Source organism: Rhinolophus sinicus, linkage group LG04, assembly GCF_036562045.2.
Source record: "Rhinolophus sinicus isolate RSC01 linkage group LG04, ASM3656204v1, whole genome shotgun sequence".
In the NCBI taxonomy this organism is placed as follows: Eukaryota; Metazoa; Chordata; class Mammalia; order Chiroptera; family Rhinolophidae; genus Rhinolophus; species Rhinolophus sinicus.
Window position 1 is genome coordinate 136,652,576 of NC_133754.1, and position 19,828 is coordinate 136,672,403.

Below are 19,828 nucleotides of genomic sequence, written 5' to 3' on the forward strand. Positions count from 1 at the left end.
CTCAGAACAGATATGGTTCGATGTTGATATTTGTATCCTTTCATATGTATGGACTTCTATATGTAATAAGTGCCATAGACAATGTTTTAAAATAAGCAGATGGTATTTATTAGTGAGGCATGAAATAAATTTATTGGATTGTATGACCAGCATTTTTTTAAGCTAATAAAGTTAAAATAGAAAAGAAATTATAAGAATGTGTCAAATATTGTAAGAGTAATATTGTTTCATAAAACTTTGGTTTCGATATGTGTGTGTGTGTGTGTGTGTGTGTGTGTGTGTGTGTGTGTGTTTGGCTAGGGGTAGGAAATAGACTTATGAGAACAGTGGTTCTTATGCATAGTTTACACTGAATACCATGGTATTATTCATAAAGAAAATGACAGCTATCTCCTAGGAAATAGGTCATTTGTTTCAAATAAGCAAAGAATAGGAGGTAGTATTAGTCACTAGTAAACTTTGTTATTACATGCAAAACTTACAGTTTTGACTCTCAAAATAAGTTTATGTAGAGTTTATTTCTTGAATTATTTTCAAGTTCCCCACTTGTAAGAAGACTGATTATTATGTAATACAGAAGTGAATTTATTTCCTTCGCAAAAGCTGTAACATTATGACATTGAGCACCCTCAGATTCTGCAAATTATTTTATCCAAGTTGTTTTAAGTATCACATTTCTAATATTAAACATAAAAATACTTCATAGAAATGTTTAGCCAGAAGATTTTCTTCATAGTATTCATTCTAAAATACCTATTGCTTAAAATAATGAAACTGTTGGTGGATAGATATTAGATCCCTATTGCAAAACCTGACCTATTTGCCAAAGGGCTGGTCATCTTTAAATGAACAGTAAAACGTGCTTAGATAGAAAAATTCAGGGATTAAATTGTGAAGTTTTTTTGTTTTTTTAAGTCCTAATGAATTAAAATGAATCCTGTTTTGACCTCACCTAAGCTAGAAATCAAACTTGTCTGCCTATTTGCTTAAGAAAGAATCCAGGTTTATTTATATACACATCTAATATCTATTACCTCACTTTCAGAAAATGATCATCCCACCCCTATTTAAAGTATACACTGTAGGTATTCACATGGTAGATTGGATTTATATTTTTGTGTGTAATATAAAAGGCCTAACCTTATCTGTGTCAGTTTTTCCTAAGTTATGTCAGCGGTTCTCAAACTTTGGGCAGTATAAAAGTAATCTAATACCTTTATTAAAAATGAAAATTCCTTGGATTCATCCTTGATTCAGTGGGTTTGGGTGGGTACCAGTAATCTGCATAATGGTTAAGGATATGGATTCTGGAACCAGGCTATTTGGGTTTGAATGGCAACTTTACCTCTAACTCTGTAACCTTAGGTAAGTTACTTAACCTCTTTGTGCTTTCAATTCCTCATCTATACAATCAAGTAATAACAGTACCTACCTCAAAGGGTTGTTAAGATTAAATGATAGAGCTGACTATTTTATTTATTTGCATTATTTATTTTTTCAAAAAGCATGCCAGATGCTTCAGACAAAAAAAATACTGTGTTACGAGTAGGAAAATCAATTAAGAATGGTCTTAAGAGTATGAATTAATTGACCTTTACCACTTCTTCCAGCTACTTAAGACCTTGAATAAATCTTGGATTTGGTCAGATTTCATAAATCATGAAATCCCATGATTAATCCTACAAGAATTTGAAAAGTGAAAAACCAAGTAATAGTATTTGCATCATTATATTTAATCAGAGGGAAAAACTTATGCTTAGCCCCACTCTAGTGTTATGGTGAGTTATACAGTTGTCCTGTAGGGGAACTTGTCAGATGTTTTTAGTTAGCAATAGTTGCAAAAAATTAGGAAATATTTTTGTTTTTAGTATTTAGCATATTTGGTGATTTAAGCTTTCACATCATATTTACCAGTTACTTATGACTTTGTTAAATTTACTCAATTAGTTTTTAATTTTATCAGTTTTGTAATAAAGACTGTTTGAGAAGTGAATATCAATTTTCTTAATAAAGTTAATTTTTACCAAAAAGCCTTTTATTTAAATTTAATATTAGAGAAACCTAATATTACATGAATTCTTTTTGTACACAGTTGTAACAAAGTCATAGAAAGTATTTTAAAAACTTAGAGTGTCAAGTTTCAGTATTTTTTTAAATAATTTAAGATCCTTAGTTACCATTTCATCGGTAACCAAAATCTTTCATGTAATACATAGTTGCTCCTGTTCTATATGTGTCATTTATTCTAAAGGCTGCTTTGCAGAGGAAATCCAGAATCCAGCTGCTAAGACTTATGTAGTAGTAGTGTTTTCAAATGTAAGCATAAGCTCACTAATCCTTAATAGACCTCTAAAAAAATAAATGTTCCTCCATTTAAGCAGTGGAGAAACTAAGGGATATGAAATACAATACTGCTCTCAGTGTAACAAATTGGGACCAAAATTAAAATTAGAATTTAACTGCTTCACTGTGTTAAGGACCTTTTGATTACATTAATATTTTGAATTGCCACCTCTTAAAAGAAGTATTTTCAACTTCAGCTTGTTTCACTTTTAACAACTGTGGATTTTTACTTCCCCCTTAAAATTCTTTTAATTTTTAAATATAGTGCGTTAAGAGAAAGGTCTGTTATTGAATCATGTAGTAATAAAAATATTTTAACTTGTTAATCAGACTTATTTTTCACGTCACACATTGGTATCCTTATTTGCAGGTTTTGAAGTATTCATTATTGACGCTATGGTGATCATAAGAAGTGAGAAGGAATTTTCTTCTCATAATTTTAACAGATGTTAATATAATTTTAGTTTAAATACAATATAAATTGTGAATTTATACCAGGCATTTAGTGTTTTGCTTACAATTTTTATAATAAATTGTAGGATTGTTTTATTAGAATGGTAGTGAATATGATCCATTTCATTTGGACTGGTTCATTTTTACATTTCTGCATTGTTTTCCCTTTGCTTTTTAATCTAATTTACTATATTTTATTTTTGTATGCTTCCTATGTCCTTTGTAGAATAAAATAAGTACCTTTCACACCTATTGAGTATATGCCCAAAGGGCATAATTTCTAGCTTGAAGTAGTAATAAAGTAAGGAATGATTTATTTTGTAATTTTTCTGAGATGTGGTCATGAAGTTCTTTTGATATCTGCAGGACTTCCCCTCCCCCACTGCATACGTACATTTTTGCTTCTTGAGTTGTAGAGAGGGCCTTTTAATATGTACCATTTGACAGAAGTGAAAGGTTAGGTATAAATTAAATCCTAAAGCTATAATCCATGTTCAATTGTTAGATTTTTTTTGTTTTGTTTTATTTAGAAAGACCCCTTAAAGAATATGACATAGGAGGAGGATGAATCTAGGTTCTATAGTTTTCTGTACCAGTGTGTCATCTTAGGTTACTTGACCTCTGTCAGTTTTAATTCGCCTATATATGAATTGGAGATACACCTTTTTGGCCTAGGCCAACGTTTGGACCAAATTACATTATTTTTGGTCCCTCTCAGCCCTAAGATTTATAATTTTGTGGCTCTGTCATGGGTTGCATCGCATGAAAGGTGAACTTGAGGAGAGAGAGTGACTGTCATAAAGAAGTTCTTCCTGGGGGATAAAACTCTTGTAAACTCTTCACTGTGATGGAAACCTCCTCTCATGAATGTTAGCAGTGTGACCCAACTGTAATCTGAGCTGCTGTGGAGCTTTCCTTTTCACCCCTGGAGGCCCTGTGTCTCGGATATGTTTTTCAGATTCAATGTAATGAGAAGGAGATTTTAATAAGGTGTTTTGCTTGGTTCAAAAAACTGCATCTGTTGTCTTTTTAAGGTTAACTTTACTTACTGGGTTGATTCTATTTTTAAAAGTACCATTTGAAGTTGAGTTTAAAAGACACATGTATGCCTTACTTTCTAAAAGAGAAGGAATAGATGGTGTATATGACAGAATTGACATAAATCAAATTATTTTTTCTTTCAATGTTAGTAGCAAAATTAGAATTATGTTCCTATACAAGAGTTTTCTAATAGCTTAACTCGACTCTGTTTTGGGTATATTAGGTTATAACAAATATATATAGAGAGAGGTATATATAAAGAGTGTAAATTGTTATGTAGATACTAAATCATTTTAAGATAACGTAAAAGTAAGTATTGCTAAAAATATTTGACCCTCAAATTCAACAAAATTTATGTTTAAAACTCATGTCATTTATTTTAAGGAACATTTGTCTTATCGTTGTGCATTTAATTCAATATTCCATTTCCTATTTGGAAATTAATCTTTTTGAATTTTCGTACTTATGAGCTCCATAGTACCAGAAGGTTTCAGTAGGCATGCATGTTTGTAATTCTCAATCATTCAGTACCTTACTGCTCAAAAGTGTGATCTGCAGACCATACCTGGGAACTTAACGTGTTAGAATTGCAGAATTTGAGGTCCCAACTCAGACGTAGTAAATCAAAAACCACATTTTAACTAGATTCCCACGTGATTCTTATGCACATTAAACTAAAGTTTGAGAAGCACCAATTTATAACAATTTAATAACTAGGTAAGCCACTTGAAAGTGTTATTTTATATAGCTCTTAGGCAGTGGAAATCATTCATGCTTTGACTTCAGAACTGTGTTATCTATTCCTTTAAATGGAATACAAATATGTGTTGACCTCATGACTAATTGCTAATTAGATCTGAACTTTTTAAGGGTGTGTTTAGTTGTAAGGGTATATGTTTTCATTGTTACTGTAAGTTTCTAAAAACTGCATGCAAAATATGCTTCGTTCCTTGTATAATGAGATAGCTTAGATGCAAGTGAAAATTCCTCTGAGCTTTGCCTTGTGTGCAAATGAAAAATCTTTGCTGTGATATTAACTAGTACACCAAGTTCAGTGAAAAAGGGTGTAATCATCTGCAAGCTCGGGGACAAATTTGACATGGTGGTCATAATAGCAGATTATACAATGGGAAGTTCAGTTCCCACTGAGTACTTACTAAACACCTGGTGCAAGGCCAACATTGTTCTTAGGCTTTATAAATAGAAGTTAAAGACATTATTTAGTTCTAGAGGCATTTACATAGTTGGCCACTCCACTGCTTGACTGGCAGCATTTCTTCCCTAACTCTAGATTTGGGAATGTGTAGTTTGTAATAAGTATCAGTTGCACTGTCCTACTACATCATTGTGTACTGTTTTCTCCTCTGAAATTGTTTAATTTGGATTATTTAAATACATCTTTCCTGCTTTGTCAGTTCTGTAAGTTTGAAGTTATGTAAATATTTCTAATAATAATGGTTAATGCTAATTACAATTTATAAGATCTATGATAAATTTTCCTTAGTCTGTTAGGTTGAACCATATTGCCATTTTTGTAGATTGAAGGCAATTTCATATAGTTCAACCTAATAATAAAGGAAGTGTAAGGGGCTCCTAGTCTCCCAGTTTTGTCACTCAGTAATCTCTGGGAATGATCTTGTTTTAACCTACTCTTTCCTTTGTTGTTTTGTTAGTTTTCTTTTAAAAGAAAGTATGCCCTTTAGGAAAATAATACCCTTACACATAAATTAATGAATGTAACAAACATGACTGATAAAAAGTAGTGGTGAATTAATAGCTTTATAAGTATAGTATATATTTTTAATTATCACACAGTATAAACATTACAACAAGACTTTCATTAATCTAAAACTTCTATATGTGGTTGCAATTTTGTTGTAAACATGTTTTATTTTAAAATATGAGCTTAAATTACTTTAGTGTAAAAGTTAAATATATTGAGCTAATTGGAAAAATTTAGTATAATTTTATAAGAACTGAAATGTAGTTACTAATATTTTTGTTGTTGCTGCTGACACTTCATTGTTTAAAACTTTAGTAATTCAGCAGTGAAATAAAATGAGCCACACAATTATGAAACGAAATAGATGCTGTTTGTGCAAATGGTCTTCTTACTCAAGACTGCTAAGATCATATTAAGAATCATATTAATATTAAGATCATTTGCTTAATTTCATTTACTTCTTTGCATATATCACATGTAGTTGAACTCCTTCTTTATTAGCAATCCCAACAGCAATAATACAGTTTGTTTAATTGTATAGTTAGCAAACCAAAGCAAAGTATAATGACAGTTCTCCACGGGTGCATTTATTCACCTACTATGAGACTGCTTGAAGCATTTCTTACAAGGTGATTCAGTAACCTGTGAAATCTAGGGTGAGTTTCCAGATCTTTGTCATTCTGGGATGAAAGTTAAGAATGTTAAGAAAGTACCTAGATTATAAAGCAAACTGAGAGGTGGGGATATGGGATGAAACCACCAATGTTGAAATTTCAGCTATTTTTATACTAAGCCTGAAGTTCATACATCATAACAAGTAAATACTTTTTAAAATACAAACTGCGGAGCTTTCTTTACTTTTAACTATTACAAAGACAAATAATTGTGAATTCAGTGTGTGTTAAAACAACTTCTGTTACCACATTTTGGGTGTTTTATATTATGTGTTATCAAGCTGTGTTTTTGTGTTTTATTTTAGCTTATTTGCACTAATCTTGATGAACTCAGGGAATTAATCACAAAAATCGAGAATGAACTCAAAGATCTGGAAAACAGTAGAAAAAAATCGGTAGGTGTTGATCCAAAAGTTCTATCTGTTATTGTCAGCATTAAAATTTATTCCTGCTTTTTTCTAAAGCCTTTTTTATCTTGTTCTCCTGGATAACATAAAAATTTGCAATGAACAATAGAAACATTATTTCTTTTATTTCTCCTGTGTGGTCTAGTTTTCATTTTTAATAGACAAAAATGGTGCTGGAGCAAGTAAATTAATTTTGTTTGCCTGGTTTATATCAGGTATTTCCCAACATACTGGTTGGTTGTTTTCTGACTGGTAGTTTTTTGGGGTAATGCTTACCTTGCAAATATTCTTAATAATTATGTGCTTTTAATGGAATTTTATTGCTTAGTAACAAAATTTTAATTAGCTGTGACATAAATAACAGATGTAAATTGTTTAATCTTGCCCCAGATGTTTTTGATATATGTCTAACAATGTCTTTTTTAAGAACCTTTGTCAGCTGAAGGTCTTTTTTTAACTTTCACTATATAGTCTAAATAATTGATTCACAATCTTTACCTTCATTTTTTTTGTTGTTCTTGAGAGAATAGAGTATAAGGGTATTGTATTTATTCACTCAACACTTGGTAAAACACTCAATTATGTTATTTATTATATCAGTAATACCCATTTAACTAACATTTATAGTTCAGTTACATCATAGATTTGAAACACAATTACACACCAATAAAGCATTGAAGAAAATTATCATTTTAAAAAAATCCCTTTGTTTTATGCCTTAAGAATGTCCTGAAGCCACTTTTAGATCTTTGTTCAGAATCTGTTTGTTAATCTAGAATTATGTATAAAATAAGGTTAGTGATACAGCAAGCTTTGTATCAGCAGATTTGTAGTAGTCATTTTATATGCTGTTTAGAAAAGACTAGTAGCACTATGAAGGGAGGAGATTGAAGTACCATAAAAGTACAACCTTCTGAGGTTATTTTGATATGAGGTAAAACAACTTTAAACATTTCAGAAGTCTCTCATGTGATACCTGTGAGAATATTGCTATAATCTGAGAGAGAGAATAATGTTCATGATAGCCATCAATTAACAAGAAAACATTATGTTCAGTATACAATCTGAGAACGCAGACAACTGTATGTTTTAGAAATATTTCCATTAAAATGGTTTAGACCCTTATTAGACTCTTACTCTTTCGTGTGTATATGTGTGTGTGTGTGTAAATATAAATACACACGCCCGTGCACACACACATATTTGGTATATGGATTATCTCTTGATGTGGAACACCAAGTGTTGTTTTAAAATTTACCTCTGTAACATATTTCACGAACATCTTTATAATAGACTATTTTATCCTCAGCCAAAAGTTTTTTTAATATATTTGATATCACATACTCATAAAGGACTGCTGTTCTTTAATAGGAAGGAATAATCTTTTAATCAGGGTGTTATTCCTAGCATTTTGCAAAAGTTGTTTATTTTTAGTACATTGTCCATTCTTCATGACTCTAAACAGAATTCTGTTAAATAAATTTGCTAATTGTTTTTTATACTACAGTTAAACAATGTATGGAATCTAAATTTGTTTCCATATTATAAATTAGGGATTTGTTTTTAGTGGATAGTTTTAAGCATAATTGATTTATGTACTTATGGTATGTATTTTAAGAGAAAAAGACTTCTGCAAACATCCTAGAGTTTTTCTGGAAAGCCAGCCACCTCACTTCCATGTAGTATGAGGTATAAGCATATTGCCTTCCTTCACAGGAACAAATAGAAGAGGACTAAAAGAAAACAAATTATAAATACTTAATATTCTAGTGCTTGGGGGCATGTTTATCAGAAAAGTTTAAGGTATATGTAGGGTTTAATTGATTCAATTTTCTATATCTAAATTTTAAACTTGTCCATTACTCCTGATATTTGTGTATCAGTTTTAAAATATGATTTCTTCTCTTCAAGAAATAGAAAGTCTTGGAATTGCACTTAATGGGGATAAGCTTATTGAGATTATCAACATATGAGGTATTTCCCTTTAATTTAAACTGCCTAAAAGGTTGTTTTTATGAACAGCTTATCCCAACCAATGAAATGGCCACACAAGATAAAGGAAATAGACAGTAAAAGTTTGCATCTCAGTATAATTCCTTATTTTTAACAAAAGCTAATACTGAGTGTGATCCATGTTAGTTACAGGAATTAACTTTATTGAATGTTTATGTTAATGTTGAATACTAGTTTATTTGTCTGGCATCATTCAGGAGTAAGGTGTTCCACATAACTGAATTTTCTACATAACTGAAATTAGTACTAAAGCTCTTTTAATCATTTAATGAAAAACTTCCCTGTCTCCTTGTGTTATATTGGACACAATTTAACCCTTTCTTGATGACTCAAGGATCATTATGGTATCCATAATTGTACCGATGCCCTAAACATCTATTGCTATGAGTAACTCTAAACATTCACCAAAATATGCTATATATTTTGAAGGTTTTTGTTTGTATTTTTGCTTTTGTTCTGCTTCTTTCTTCATTGTCAGCTTGTCATTTCTTGTGTGTGTCCATGTACTTGCCTTAGTTGATATATACTATGGATAACAAAGCAAGTAACCATATTTATTAGAATTGAGTTCATGGTAAGGAACTGGGAGCCTTTCTTAGAAATGAAATGCATGAACTTGGTGAAAATGATAGCCATTTTGACTGATCTCTTGCCTTGTAGGCTTCCTTCACTAGTGTCAGACAAATGAAGTATTAATATTGATTTTAATAGGAATATCACTGTCAAAACTAAACTAGTATTTAGAGTCAAAACAATTGTCTTATTGATTATTAACTTTCAGATTTACAGTCATGGCTCCAATAACAAAGGGTATATTTTATATAAACATTTGGTTGTCATAAATGTGATTACTAAAGATAGAAATTATATATGTGAGGAAGAATTTAACATGGATTCATATAAATACCTGGTTGCTGTAGGGGACTTCTTCTCTGCAGGGCCTTTCCAAATAGTTTTTCCTACCAAAGCAACAAAGAAGAATTATCTCATTTCCTCACCTATGTCAATATTCCTTTAAAAAAGCTTCCTTAACCACTTAGAGCCTCTGCCATTGATCTGCTCTTGTATTGGAAGATTTACAGTCTTTTAAAATGTAGATTGTTTACTCATTCTTGCAAGACAACTAATTCTATTTATGGTTAATAATGGGGTGAGAGAAAAATGCTTTAATTTGCTTGAGTTTGCTCCAGTTCACTTGATCCCATTACTTCATTTAGGGGCTTTTTCAAAAAATGCTTAACATCCTTTAGATCCTACGGTGCTATACCTAATATTATCTAACTGAGATTTGTTTAAAGTGAGACATTTGGTTGAGATAAATAGAGGGATGTAGTTTGACAAAGTCCTTTAATTTTACCTTTCTCATTATTATTTAGATCATAGGATTCTTTAGTAAGCTAAAGGAGAAATTATAGCATTTTATTTTTATTTTTGTGGTAGTCTAGAGAAAGAATTTACATTTTGCTTAATTATTGGAAAATATCCTATTTAATCTAGGAAATATATTAGTTTTTCAGAAATATAAAGCTAAGATATTCATAAATTTGATCCTGTTAATTTGCAATTTATTATACATTGTTATTTTATAATTAAAATTGGAAGATTTTGCCAAGCTTTTACAGAAGTGGGTATATTTTGAGTTTTTCATGTGATCCTTTTTTTCTTACATCTGCTTTATTTCCTTATGTTTTATATCATAGTTTATATTTTCAAAGAGGTTTCCATCTTTTTTTCTTTAATAACAAAAGATCTGTATAGAGAATGAGTATAAGGAAAAGTGAACAATTTGGAAGAAAAAAGATGTTACTAATATTTATAAGAAAAGACACTTTGTCTGGATTATATAATGGTAAATGATAGTGTTACCAATATAGATAAACTGAAATAGAAATATAAGCATATCTTTTCTTTCTTTTTTTTGGAAATCCTGAAAACAATGTCATCGCTACAGCAAAATTTCACAGAAGTCATCACATAGAGTGTGGGGACTGAGCCCAGTCTGACCTGCCTTTCTGGGGAGGGGTGTGCAGGGTGGTGGCTGGGTGGGGTGGCCCATCTTCAAGGTCCTTCTGCGTGGGAGCCCTTCCAGCTACACGCAATATCTTTTCTAATACATCTTTTAGCAATTAAGCACTTCAACACTGAGCAGGATTTAAGATAGACTTCAAACCTCTTTTCTTCCAAAGAAAGTTCCAATTAAAAGGGAAAAGAGTTGTTTGGTATTTTTACATTAGGCAGAGAATTGCTGTATATTCCATGGAATGAGCTTCAAGGAAGAATTGAACTAGGCAACAGAGTCTTCTCAAGTTAGAGCTGCATAGTGTGGCTTTTATAATTTGCCTTAAACTTTTGAATTACAAATCGCACATTCTTATTCAAATACAAGTAACAATTTTAAAATGTCAAATATTTTTCAAAGCCCCAAGAAAATCTGTATTATCATCTATTTAATAGTTACTTTACTGTCTTTCACAGACCAGAGTTCTGAAAAAAATGAATTTAAATCCTTGAGGTGCTTAAGGCCAAAAAAAAAAAAAAAAAGAGCTTCACATCATTCTCGTTTTTTATATTACAGAAGATACCAAAATCTTTGGAAAGACCTTAAAATTTAGAGGTAAAATAGTTCAGTGTCTTTTTTGTGAAGTGGGAAATAGCATCACAAAACTGAGAGGATTGAACACTAATAAAACTTGCCTACCGTTTTACCAGAGCCTTCGGAAAAATAAAAAAATGATACATTATATTTTGAAGGAAAATTAACCCAGAATCCAGCAGCAAGCAGAAAGTAGCCTTCGTAGAGGGCAGAGAGTCCACACGTAAATACTCTAGTACTTTAAAATAGAAAAGTGATTCCTTACATAGTAAAGATATAATTCTAACAAGTAGTAGGAACTTTTAATTAAAGCAAGAGCAGTTTGAGGCAGACTTATTGACAGCATGAAACACTGATAGACAATTGAAAAAAACCTACAAAAGCAGATCTTAGGAGTCCAAACATATTGATAATTAATAACGTAGCAGTGTAACCCTAGAAACCTGAACAGTGCCTGACAGTCCCTATGTTAAAATACAACACATTAATTTGTCCATAATGATGACCCAGGTCATCAACAGTTAAGTTATAATCACTGTATATTCAGAAAATCTGGAAGACATGTATCTTAGGAACATTTCTATCAATTTTTAAGTCTTTTACATCTAAGGAGAAACACTCAGTTAGCTAAGAAATTTACCTATGAAGTTTGAATACTTACTGTGGGCCTACTCTGTGCTAAGTGTTGTGATAGAATCTGAAAGTAAAAATAAGTAGGATAGTGTCCCTGCTTTTACGATATTCCCACTCTTAATTTCACTTACTTGGAACTCTGATGATACCAAGTGTAACATTACTTAAGTGATTCAGATTGTACAGTGAATTGCAGAGCCTACCTTTCTGATACCAGGTATAGATCTGATAAAATTTTATCAGTTTCTTTGACCACCAATTTACTGAAAATTATCAAATTCACATATTCAGCCAGTGGTTAATTTCCAAAACAATTCTTTCTTCTTTGTAAATAAAAATAGCTAGATACTGTCAGTTACATATATATTGTTAGATTTTCTTCCCCAATAATAGTGATTACCTCACTATGCAATTAAGTTTTTCCTCTCTACAAAGCCAAATGACACTGAAACTTGTGAGTGTTGATGTAATTGTCTTCATACTTTATAATTAAATTCTAATTTAGAAATATAATGGAAATGTTTTATATGCTATTCAGTGTGGAATGCCTTTAAAATAAAGTATAAATGCTTTCCTTTTCTGTTAAATTAGTCTTAATTGAAAATGTGTGAGAGTACCTCAAGAGAAAATATTAGTATATGATAGTTCATATTAGAACATTTGGCAGTATTAAAATACTGCTTAACTTTTTCCATATTAACATGCAGACATTTCACTATACTGTCATACTATTAACACTTTTTCAAGGAACTGTTTACCAACAAGATGAATGCAATGTTTTACCTCCAAAACTGAATATGCAGGAATTTATGAATGTGGTGGTAGTTTCTTAAGATAAGCAATAAGAAAAAATATATATTTATTACCTTTTTATTTAATATTACTTAGACTAGGAAAATGTCAAATGATTAGTTTATTAAAACAGTTAATTACAGTTGATTTGATTTGTGTGTTTTTATACATATGAGTTTTAATTATTTGCAACCTTCCGTTGGATATTGCTAGTGATTTTAAATGAGAATTCTTTGTGTACAGATCCATTTGACTTTTCTAAAAGTTGTTTGCATTTTATTTGAGAAGCATGCTATATTGTTATTTAGTCCCTTGTTCACCATGGTATTTATGTCTGGGACAAGACCCAAGTGTGCAAAAAAAAAAAAAATTGTCACGTGATCCATGTTTCTGTGCTCTAACAACATATTTGTAAGTAAAAGCATGGAGAAAAATAGTATTGGTACACTTTTATTATATCCGTCATGTTTCTGTTCTTTTTTACAAAAAAAAAATTTTTTAGCACTAATAATGCCCTCTCAATTTTAAAATACCATTCTTTGTATATTTATAGATGATTTTAATTTTTCCTTCATATAACTGTTAATACCTATTTTTGTTTAGATCTAATGTTATAAGAAAACCTATGTAAGTAACAGGATGGTTTGTGTAAAAAAGTTATTTTCACCTAAGTTTAACATTCAAACCATCTAAATTTATCGATATGTGCAAATATGGCCATGGTGGTGAGATACTTAATAGATGTGGAATTTAAAATTTTCTCTTTCTTCCTTTTAGGTGACCAATGTCCCCAGCATCAGTAGATTGCCAACTCCCTCTCCTTGCAGCACCCCAGCCAGCGTTATGCTGGTGCTGTCATACCCATCCCAGATTACCGCAGCAGAATGGAGTTGTTCTTTAGTTATAAGGTAAGTTTCCCTCCCCACTCATTTCACACACGCAGACTTAGCTTTTCATTTTACAATATTGTGTAGTTTTGTAAGTTTTTTAAAGTTTCTTTTCCATATGATACCTTAGGTTATTAATGTATCACATTTAAAACTTATAAAACTGCATAATACAATAAAGACCTTATCGTGTGACCATAGACCAGCTCCTTTTTGTAGTAATTCCCATGAGGTTATAAAACCTCCACTGTTTGACAGTTGGGGCATCTCCTGGAAAGGGACCTGGCAATCTGCAGCTGCTGTGGACATTGGATGAGAAAGTATTGAAAGGTAAGCTTCAAATTGAAACCATATTGTATGCTTTTGGTTCCATGGTGTATGCTTGAAATTCATACTCTATGTTATGTTAAACTTGATAATAAATTCATTTTAAAAAATTACTCTCTTTTTAAAAGTGATTTTCAGTAAATGTTTGAATTATTAAGTTCACATAACACATTAGGATTCTTAGAAAATATTTTTTATCTCTGGAAATAGAATTCTAACATTGAAAACAGTTCATTTATCCCCACGTTCACATACCTGTTTATAAAGAAAGTCAGATACCTGTTTATAAAGCTTTTTAATGTATGTTTTATTAAAGAAACATAGCACTGTTCCACAAATGACCTTTTACTACTCCTTCTACCTACCATGTTTATTGATTAGTGCGGATAAAGATTGTAAGAATCCTTCTGGTTTTTATTGCATCCATATTCTCTCATGTGTTTGAAAATAGGGGAACTTGCTATTTTCCTTATTTTTTAATTCACTTTTAAATTTTAGATCACTATTTAAGATTTTGATTTTTGCATTACATAGATACCTACATGTAAATACAGGTATTTACAAAATACTGTCTCTTTCTTCTTTCGGAATTGTTTCTGTATAGGCCAAGAGAGAGAGCATTGTGCAATGGAAGGAAGGGGATTTTAGCATTGAGGAGACCTAGAATTCTATTCTCAAGTCTACTTCTGTCTACAAGTACTTCCCTGTATGTTACTTTAGCCAGTTTCCTTCTATAAAAATTCTGTCCTTTGAGTTCCCTTTTAGCTTTAATAATTTTATCCTAGGACAAACATGATAAGTGTTCTTAGTTTTTCCATTATCCATATATGTAAATGAAGTTGATCAGTAAGAAAAGCTGTAGTGAATGACCTGATTTAAAGTTCAGAAAATAGTTACTTGATTTTAAGTAGATTTTTTTCTAATTAACGTTTATTGGGGTGACAACTGTTAGTAAAGTTACATAGGTTTCAGGTGTACAGTTCTGTAATACATCATCTATATATCACATTGTGTGTTCACCACCCAGAGTCAGTTCTCTGTCCATTACCATATACCGTGTTTCCCCAAAAATAAGACCTAGCCGTACAATCAGCTCTAATACGTCTTTTGGAGCAAAACTTAATATAAAAGCAGTCTTATAGTAAAATAAGACCGGGTCTCATATTAAGTTTTAGAGCTGATTATAGCTGATTGGCTAGGTCTTATTTTAGGGGAAACATGGTATTTGATCCCTTTCACCCTCATCTACAACCCTCTTTTCTCCCCCTTACCCTCTGGTAACCACTAAACTATTGTCTGTGTCTATGAGTTTTTGTTTCTCTGTCTTGTTCTTTTGTTGTTTTCAGTTTTATATACCACATATCAGTGAAATTATGTGGTTCTCGATTTTTTCTGTCTGACTTATTTCACTTAGCATAAGTAGATTTTTATATTAGACTGCAGTTAAGGTAGGTTGTTACCATCTCTGACTTTTGAAAGTTCATAATTTTTCTTCTCTTTACATTTGTTCCATTGTATACTGTGACACTCTTGAGACTATCACTAGGTAGAAAGGGACATATTTTAATACCATTTGGGTTGTATTGACCAAAGAAGATGATAAATGAAATAAGCAATGTAAGTTTCTCTTTTGCTGTCCAGTAGTTAAAGCACCTTACCTCAAATACCAATCCCAGAGCAGTGATTCTGAACTTTTAAAACCTGTGCTCCCTTTTGATCAACCTAAAAACAATGGATGCGCATGCCCCATGGCAGGGTAGAGGGATGTCCTCTGTCAAGGTCAATGTATTATTTATATGTATCTTCCAGTCAAAACATTTTATCAGTCTTTACTCTGTAATTTTTGTTATGTAAATAATAGACTTTTTGTTTTCCAAATACAGAATGATTAAATATGCATTTTCAGATGTAAATGAAATACCATACCACCATTACCCCAAGTTGGGAATATGCAATATAAAGAAAAGGAAGAAAGCCAAAAAATACATTGTTAGAAGGCCGTAGACATTCCCAAGCAGGTCGTTGGGTAAGACAGAATTATGTGAAAATTAGAAATCTATTCTCTGATTAATATTTATGACCCCTTCCCCTGTATACAGTCGGCTAGTTCAGTAATATATTTTCTGGGCAATGGATTAATTAAAATCTAATAACCAAAATAAAACCAAAAGGTGAAATCTTCCTAATCTTTTTTAAACTCTTTTCTACAAAAAATTAATATTGTAATTTATTAGAGACATAAACACAGCTGACAAATGTCTTAAAATAACATCCAGCTACACAGTCTCCCCTTTTGTGCCTCATCTACCTAGTCCTAAGATCCCATAATACTGCTAGTCCTTCTGCTTTCCCCACCCCATCACCACCCCACCAATCTAGATAATAGAAACCTTACTGCCCAGGTTAACTCTGCATCTGCCATTCTTCCCCAAATAACCCCTAATTAAAAAGAATGTAGCATGCCTGGTACTCCCTAGTCTTTTAACACTTATTCAATTAACTTTACCAGAAAAAGGATATTCTCCCCACTTTCATTCCTCATTCCTTTCCTCTTTTTGCTCTGTTTAGCCTAGGAAAAGTTTACTTCTACTCTCACCATTTCATTTTTGTGCCAAATAATAGTTAAGAACTAGAAAAATTACGCTGACATGCCTCGTTAAGGGAACAGATCTCCACTTTCTATTTTCTACTGTTTATTGAAATAAAACCCTCCCCCATTCCACAAAGGATTTACAGTGGCTGACATTTGTCTTTTTGCATTCCTCAATTAGCTTTCCCTGGATAAAAGTTATTTCTTGTTCAATTTTATTGTTTATTGTTTAATAGTTTTGTTTTCGTGGGTTATAGTAAGCACTTTATACTATTTTATAACATTTCCTCAAGAAAAAATAAAAGTTTGAAGTATAACTCGTGAAGTTGGGTTCTTTTAGAAAGCATTTGACAACAGGGAAGATATGTCTGTGTAGGTTAGTATATTATACAAAGTAAACTTTTCTCAAAAGTTGTTTTTACCATATGATTTGTCATGCCACTAAGAAGAGACAGAGTTAATGAGCCTAGGTTCTTCTATATTCATTTTGTGAGCCTAGGTTCTATATTCATATGCACATAAAATCCTACATCTTCCTACTCTTCTAATAAAGAATTTCCCTTCCAAGATTTAAAAAAAAAAAACCCTCAAGGGTAGAAATATAGTTGTTTACTTTTATGTGTATAAACATTCTGTCGATTCAAAGCACAAAGTTTTGGGGGCGTAGGAACTATACTTAGGTTTGTATGTGACTAAAATTTCCATGACTGAAATGTTGAAGCTTTCAGATATATATACAATTGGGAAATTTATGTATAGATTTAGAATACATAAATCTCTAGGGAGTGGTAATTTTTCTGCCTTCATGTTTTACATGCATGCAAATGGACTCAACAGTTGCTATGGGATAAAATCTGATTTTATGCATGCTAAATGTGATCCGTAACATACAGTTGGGTGTCTTTTGTTATAAAAGAAATAAGATGAGTGGACTGTATGATATGGGAATTACATCTCAAAGCTGTTACAGAAAAAAATACGAATGGTTACATAACTGTAAATGATGATGATGGTGATGTGGATAGGTGTACACTAACATTGTGGAGAATGGGAGACGTGGGTACCTAGAGATACAACTTCCATAAACTTATTTATCCTATGGTATTTGGATAATTTTAAATACCAGTAAAAATACTGATGGTATATTTTTACTAGCGGGTTTTATAACCTATGTCATACTGAATTTATGTGATACAGTTTTTAAGAGATAGTGATATAGTTCTAAGAACATGGATTTCAGCATCAGACAGATCTGGGTTCAAGTCATAAGACCTTAAACAAATCATTTAATCTCTGTGAGCCTGCCTTAGTTTCATCATTTGTTAAGTGAGACTAAAATGCACATACCTCAGAAGGGTTTTCTTAACAGCTAGAGTGTGTGTGCGCTGTCATGCTCACTCGTTCCCTCCCTCTCTCTTCCTCCCCCCCCCCCACACTGTATATATGAAGGAAATACTTCAGGTAATACTTAGCAAATGGAGAGGATGTTAGTAATTAGTAACTCTTAGTGTAGCATCATAATATTGAAAATGGTGACCATTTGTTTGCTTTTCTGTGCTGGAAACATTTTAAAATTGTAAAATTTCCCAAGGAAGTTTATTAAGAAGACTGCTTTTCGATGATAACAATCCTGACTTTTCTTTTTTTCCCTCACTCTTTGGAAAAAATAGAAAAACTTTACAGAAGTGAGCCATAGCCTTTACATATTTAATGAATTTATGTAAATGTGACATACTGTATTTAGTAAATTATTTATTAAAATATTTACAGTTGACCCAATTACAAACTTTTAAAAAAATTTTGTCTTGACTAAATGGATTTTAATTTCTCCTGTAGAATTGACAATCTTTAAAATATATCAAATAAGATTTACTACAGGATACTTTTCTCCTTTCTGCAACCTAAAGAAGAGACACTTGGACGGGTATTGGTGCTTTGTTTTTTACTCAGAAAAGAAGGTTTGACGTTCACTTTTAGATTAAATCTAAGGGATTTACTTTTAAAATTGTGTTTTTAGGGCAAATGGTATCATCGGAGGCAAGCTGTAAAAGAATTGCATAGTACATTGATACGTCTTTTAAATGAATTGCTGCCATGGGAACCAAAGTTATTGAAAGCTTTTCAAAGAAACAGGTAATTCAAGCTTTATAATCTATTTTACTTATTTTAGAACTCTTAAATAAGGATTATGTGAAGATATCCTGGAATCACTTAGTAGTTTTCTATTGATTTGTAATTCAGCAGATATTTTGTGTGCCCTCTATGTGCAGGGAACTTCCTAAGCCCTGAAAAAAATACTGTTTTTTTTTTTTCAAGACTCCTACTCCTACTCTGTGGCTTACATTCCTTTTTTTTTTTTTTTTTTCCTTTTGGTTTGGTTTGTTTTTTTGTGGTAGAATGCATAAACTAAATTTATTACCATCTTAACCAGTGTTAAGTGTACAGTTCAGAGGTATTAAATACATTCATAATATTGTGTACTATTACCCTATCCATCCCCAGAACTCTTTTCATCTTGTAAAACTGAAACTCTCTACCTATTAAACGATAACTCCACATTCTCCCCTTCCCCTAGCCCCTGGCAACCATCATTCTATATTTTGTCTATAATTTTAACTACTCTAAGTACCTCATATAATATGCAATATTTGTCTTTTTGTGACCGGCTTATTTCACTTAGCATAATGTTCTCAAGGTTCATGTTGCAGCATATGTCAGAATTTACTTTTTAAGGCGGAATAATATCCCATTGTGTGCATGTACAACATTTTGCTTATGCATTCATCTGTTAGTGGACACTTGGGTGGCTTTCATGATTTAGCTGTTATGAATAATACTGTTATGAACATGGATGTACAAATATCTCAAGACCTTGCTTTCAGTTTTTTTGGTATATACAGAAATGGAATTGCCAGATCGTATGATAATTCTGTTTTTAGTTTTTTGAGTTTTCCACAGTGACAGTACAATTTTACATTCCCACCAATTACCCACAGGATTCCAGTTTCTCCATATTCTCACCACTATTTGTTATTTTCTTTCTATAGGAGCTATCTTAACAGGTATGAAGTGGTGGTATATTGTTGTTTTGATTTGCATTTTCCTAGTAATTGGTGATACTGAATATTTTTTCATGTGTTTATTGACCATTTGTATATCTTTGGAGAGATGTTTATTCAAGAGTTTTGCCAATTTTTGAATCAGCTTGTTTGTTTTTTTGTTGTTGAGTTCTAGGAGTTCTGTATTCTGGCTATTAGTCCCTTATTGGATATATGATTTGTAAGTATTTTCTCCCATCCTTGAGTTAGCTTTTTACTTTGTTGATAGTACCTTTAATGCATAAATTTTTTTT

General features: G+C 31.6%; 1 protein-coding gene across 4 annotated transcripts in view; it reads left to right on the plus strand.

Annotated features, from left to right (window-relative positions):
- Positions 1–19,828, plus strand: part of BRD10 (bromodomain containing 10) — an 82,804-nt gene that overhangs the window by 52,468 nt on the left and 10,508 nt on the right. For 3 of the 4 annotated variants that reach the window (XM_019727147.2, XM_019727148.2, XM_074330454.1), the window contains 2 exons: positions 6,540–6,629; positions 18,494–18,609. In XM_019727147.2, the coding sequence (XP_019582706.2) occupies positions 6,540–6,629; positions 18,494–18,609 (206 nt within the window). The remainder of the gene's footprint in view (positions 1–6,539; positions 6,630–18,493; positions 18,610–19,828) is intronic. The other variant, XM_019727149.2, reaches the window with a different exon arrangement.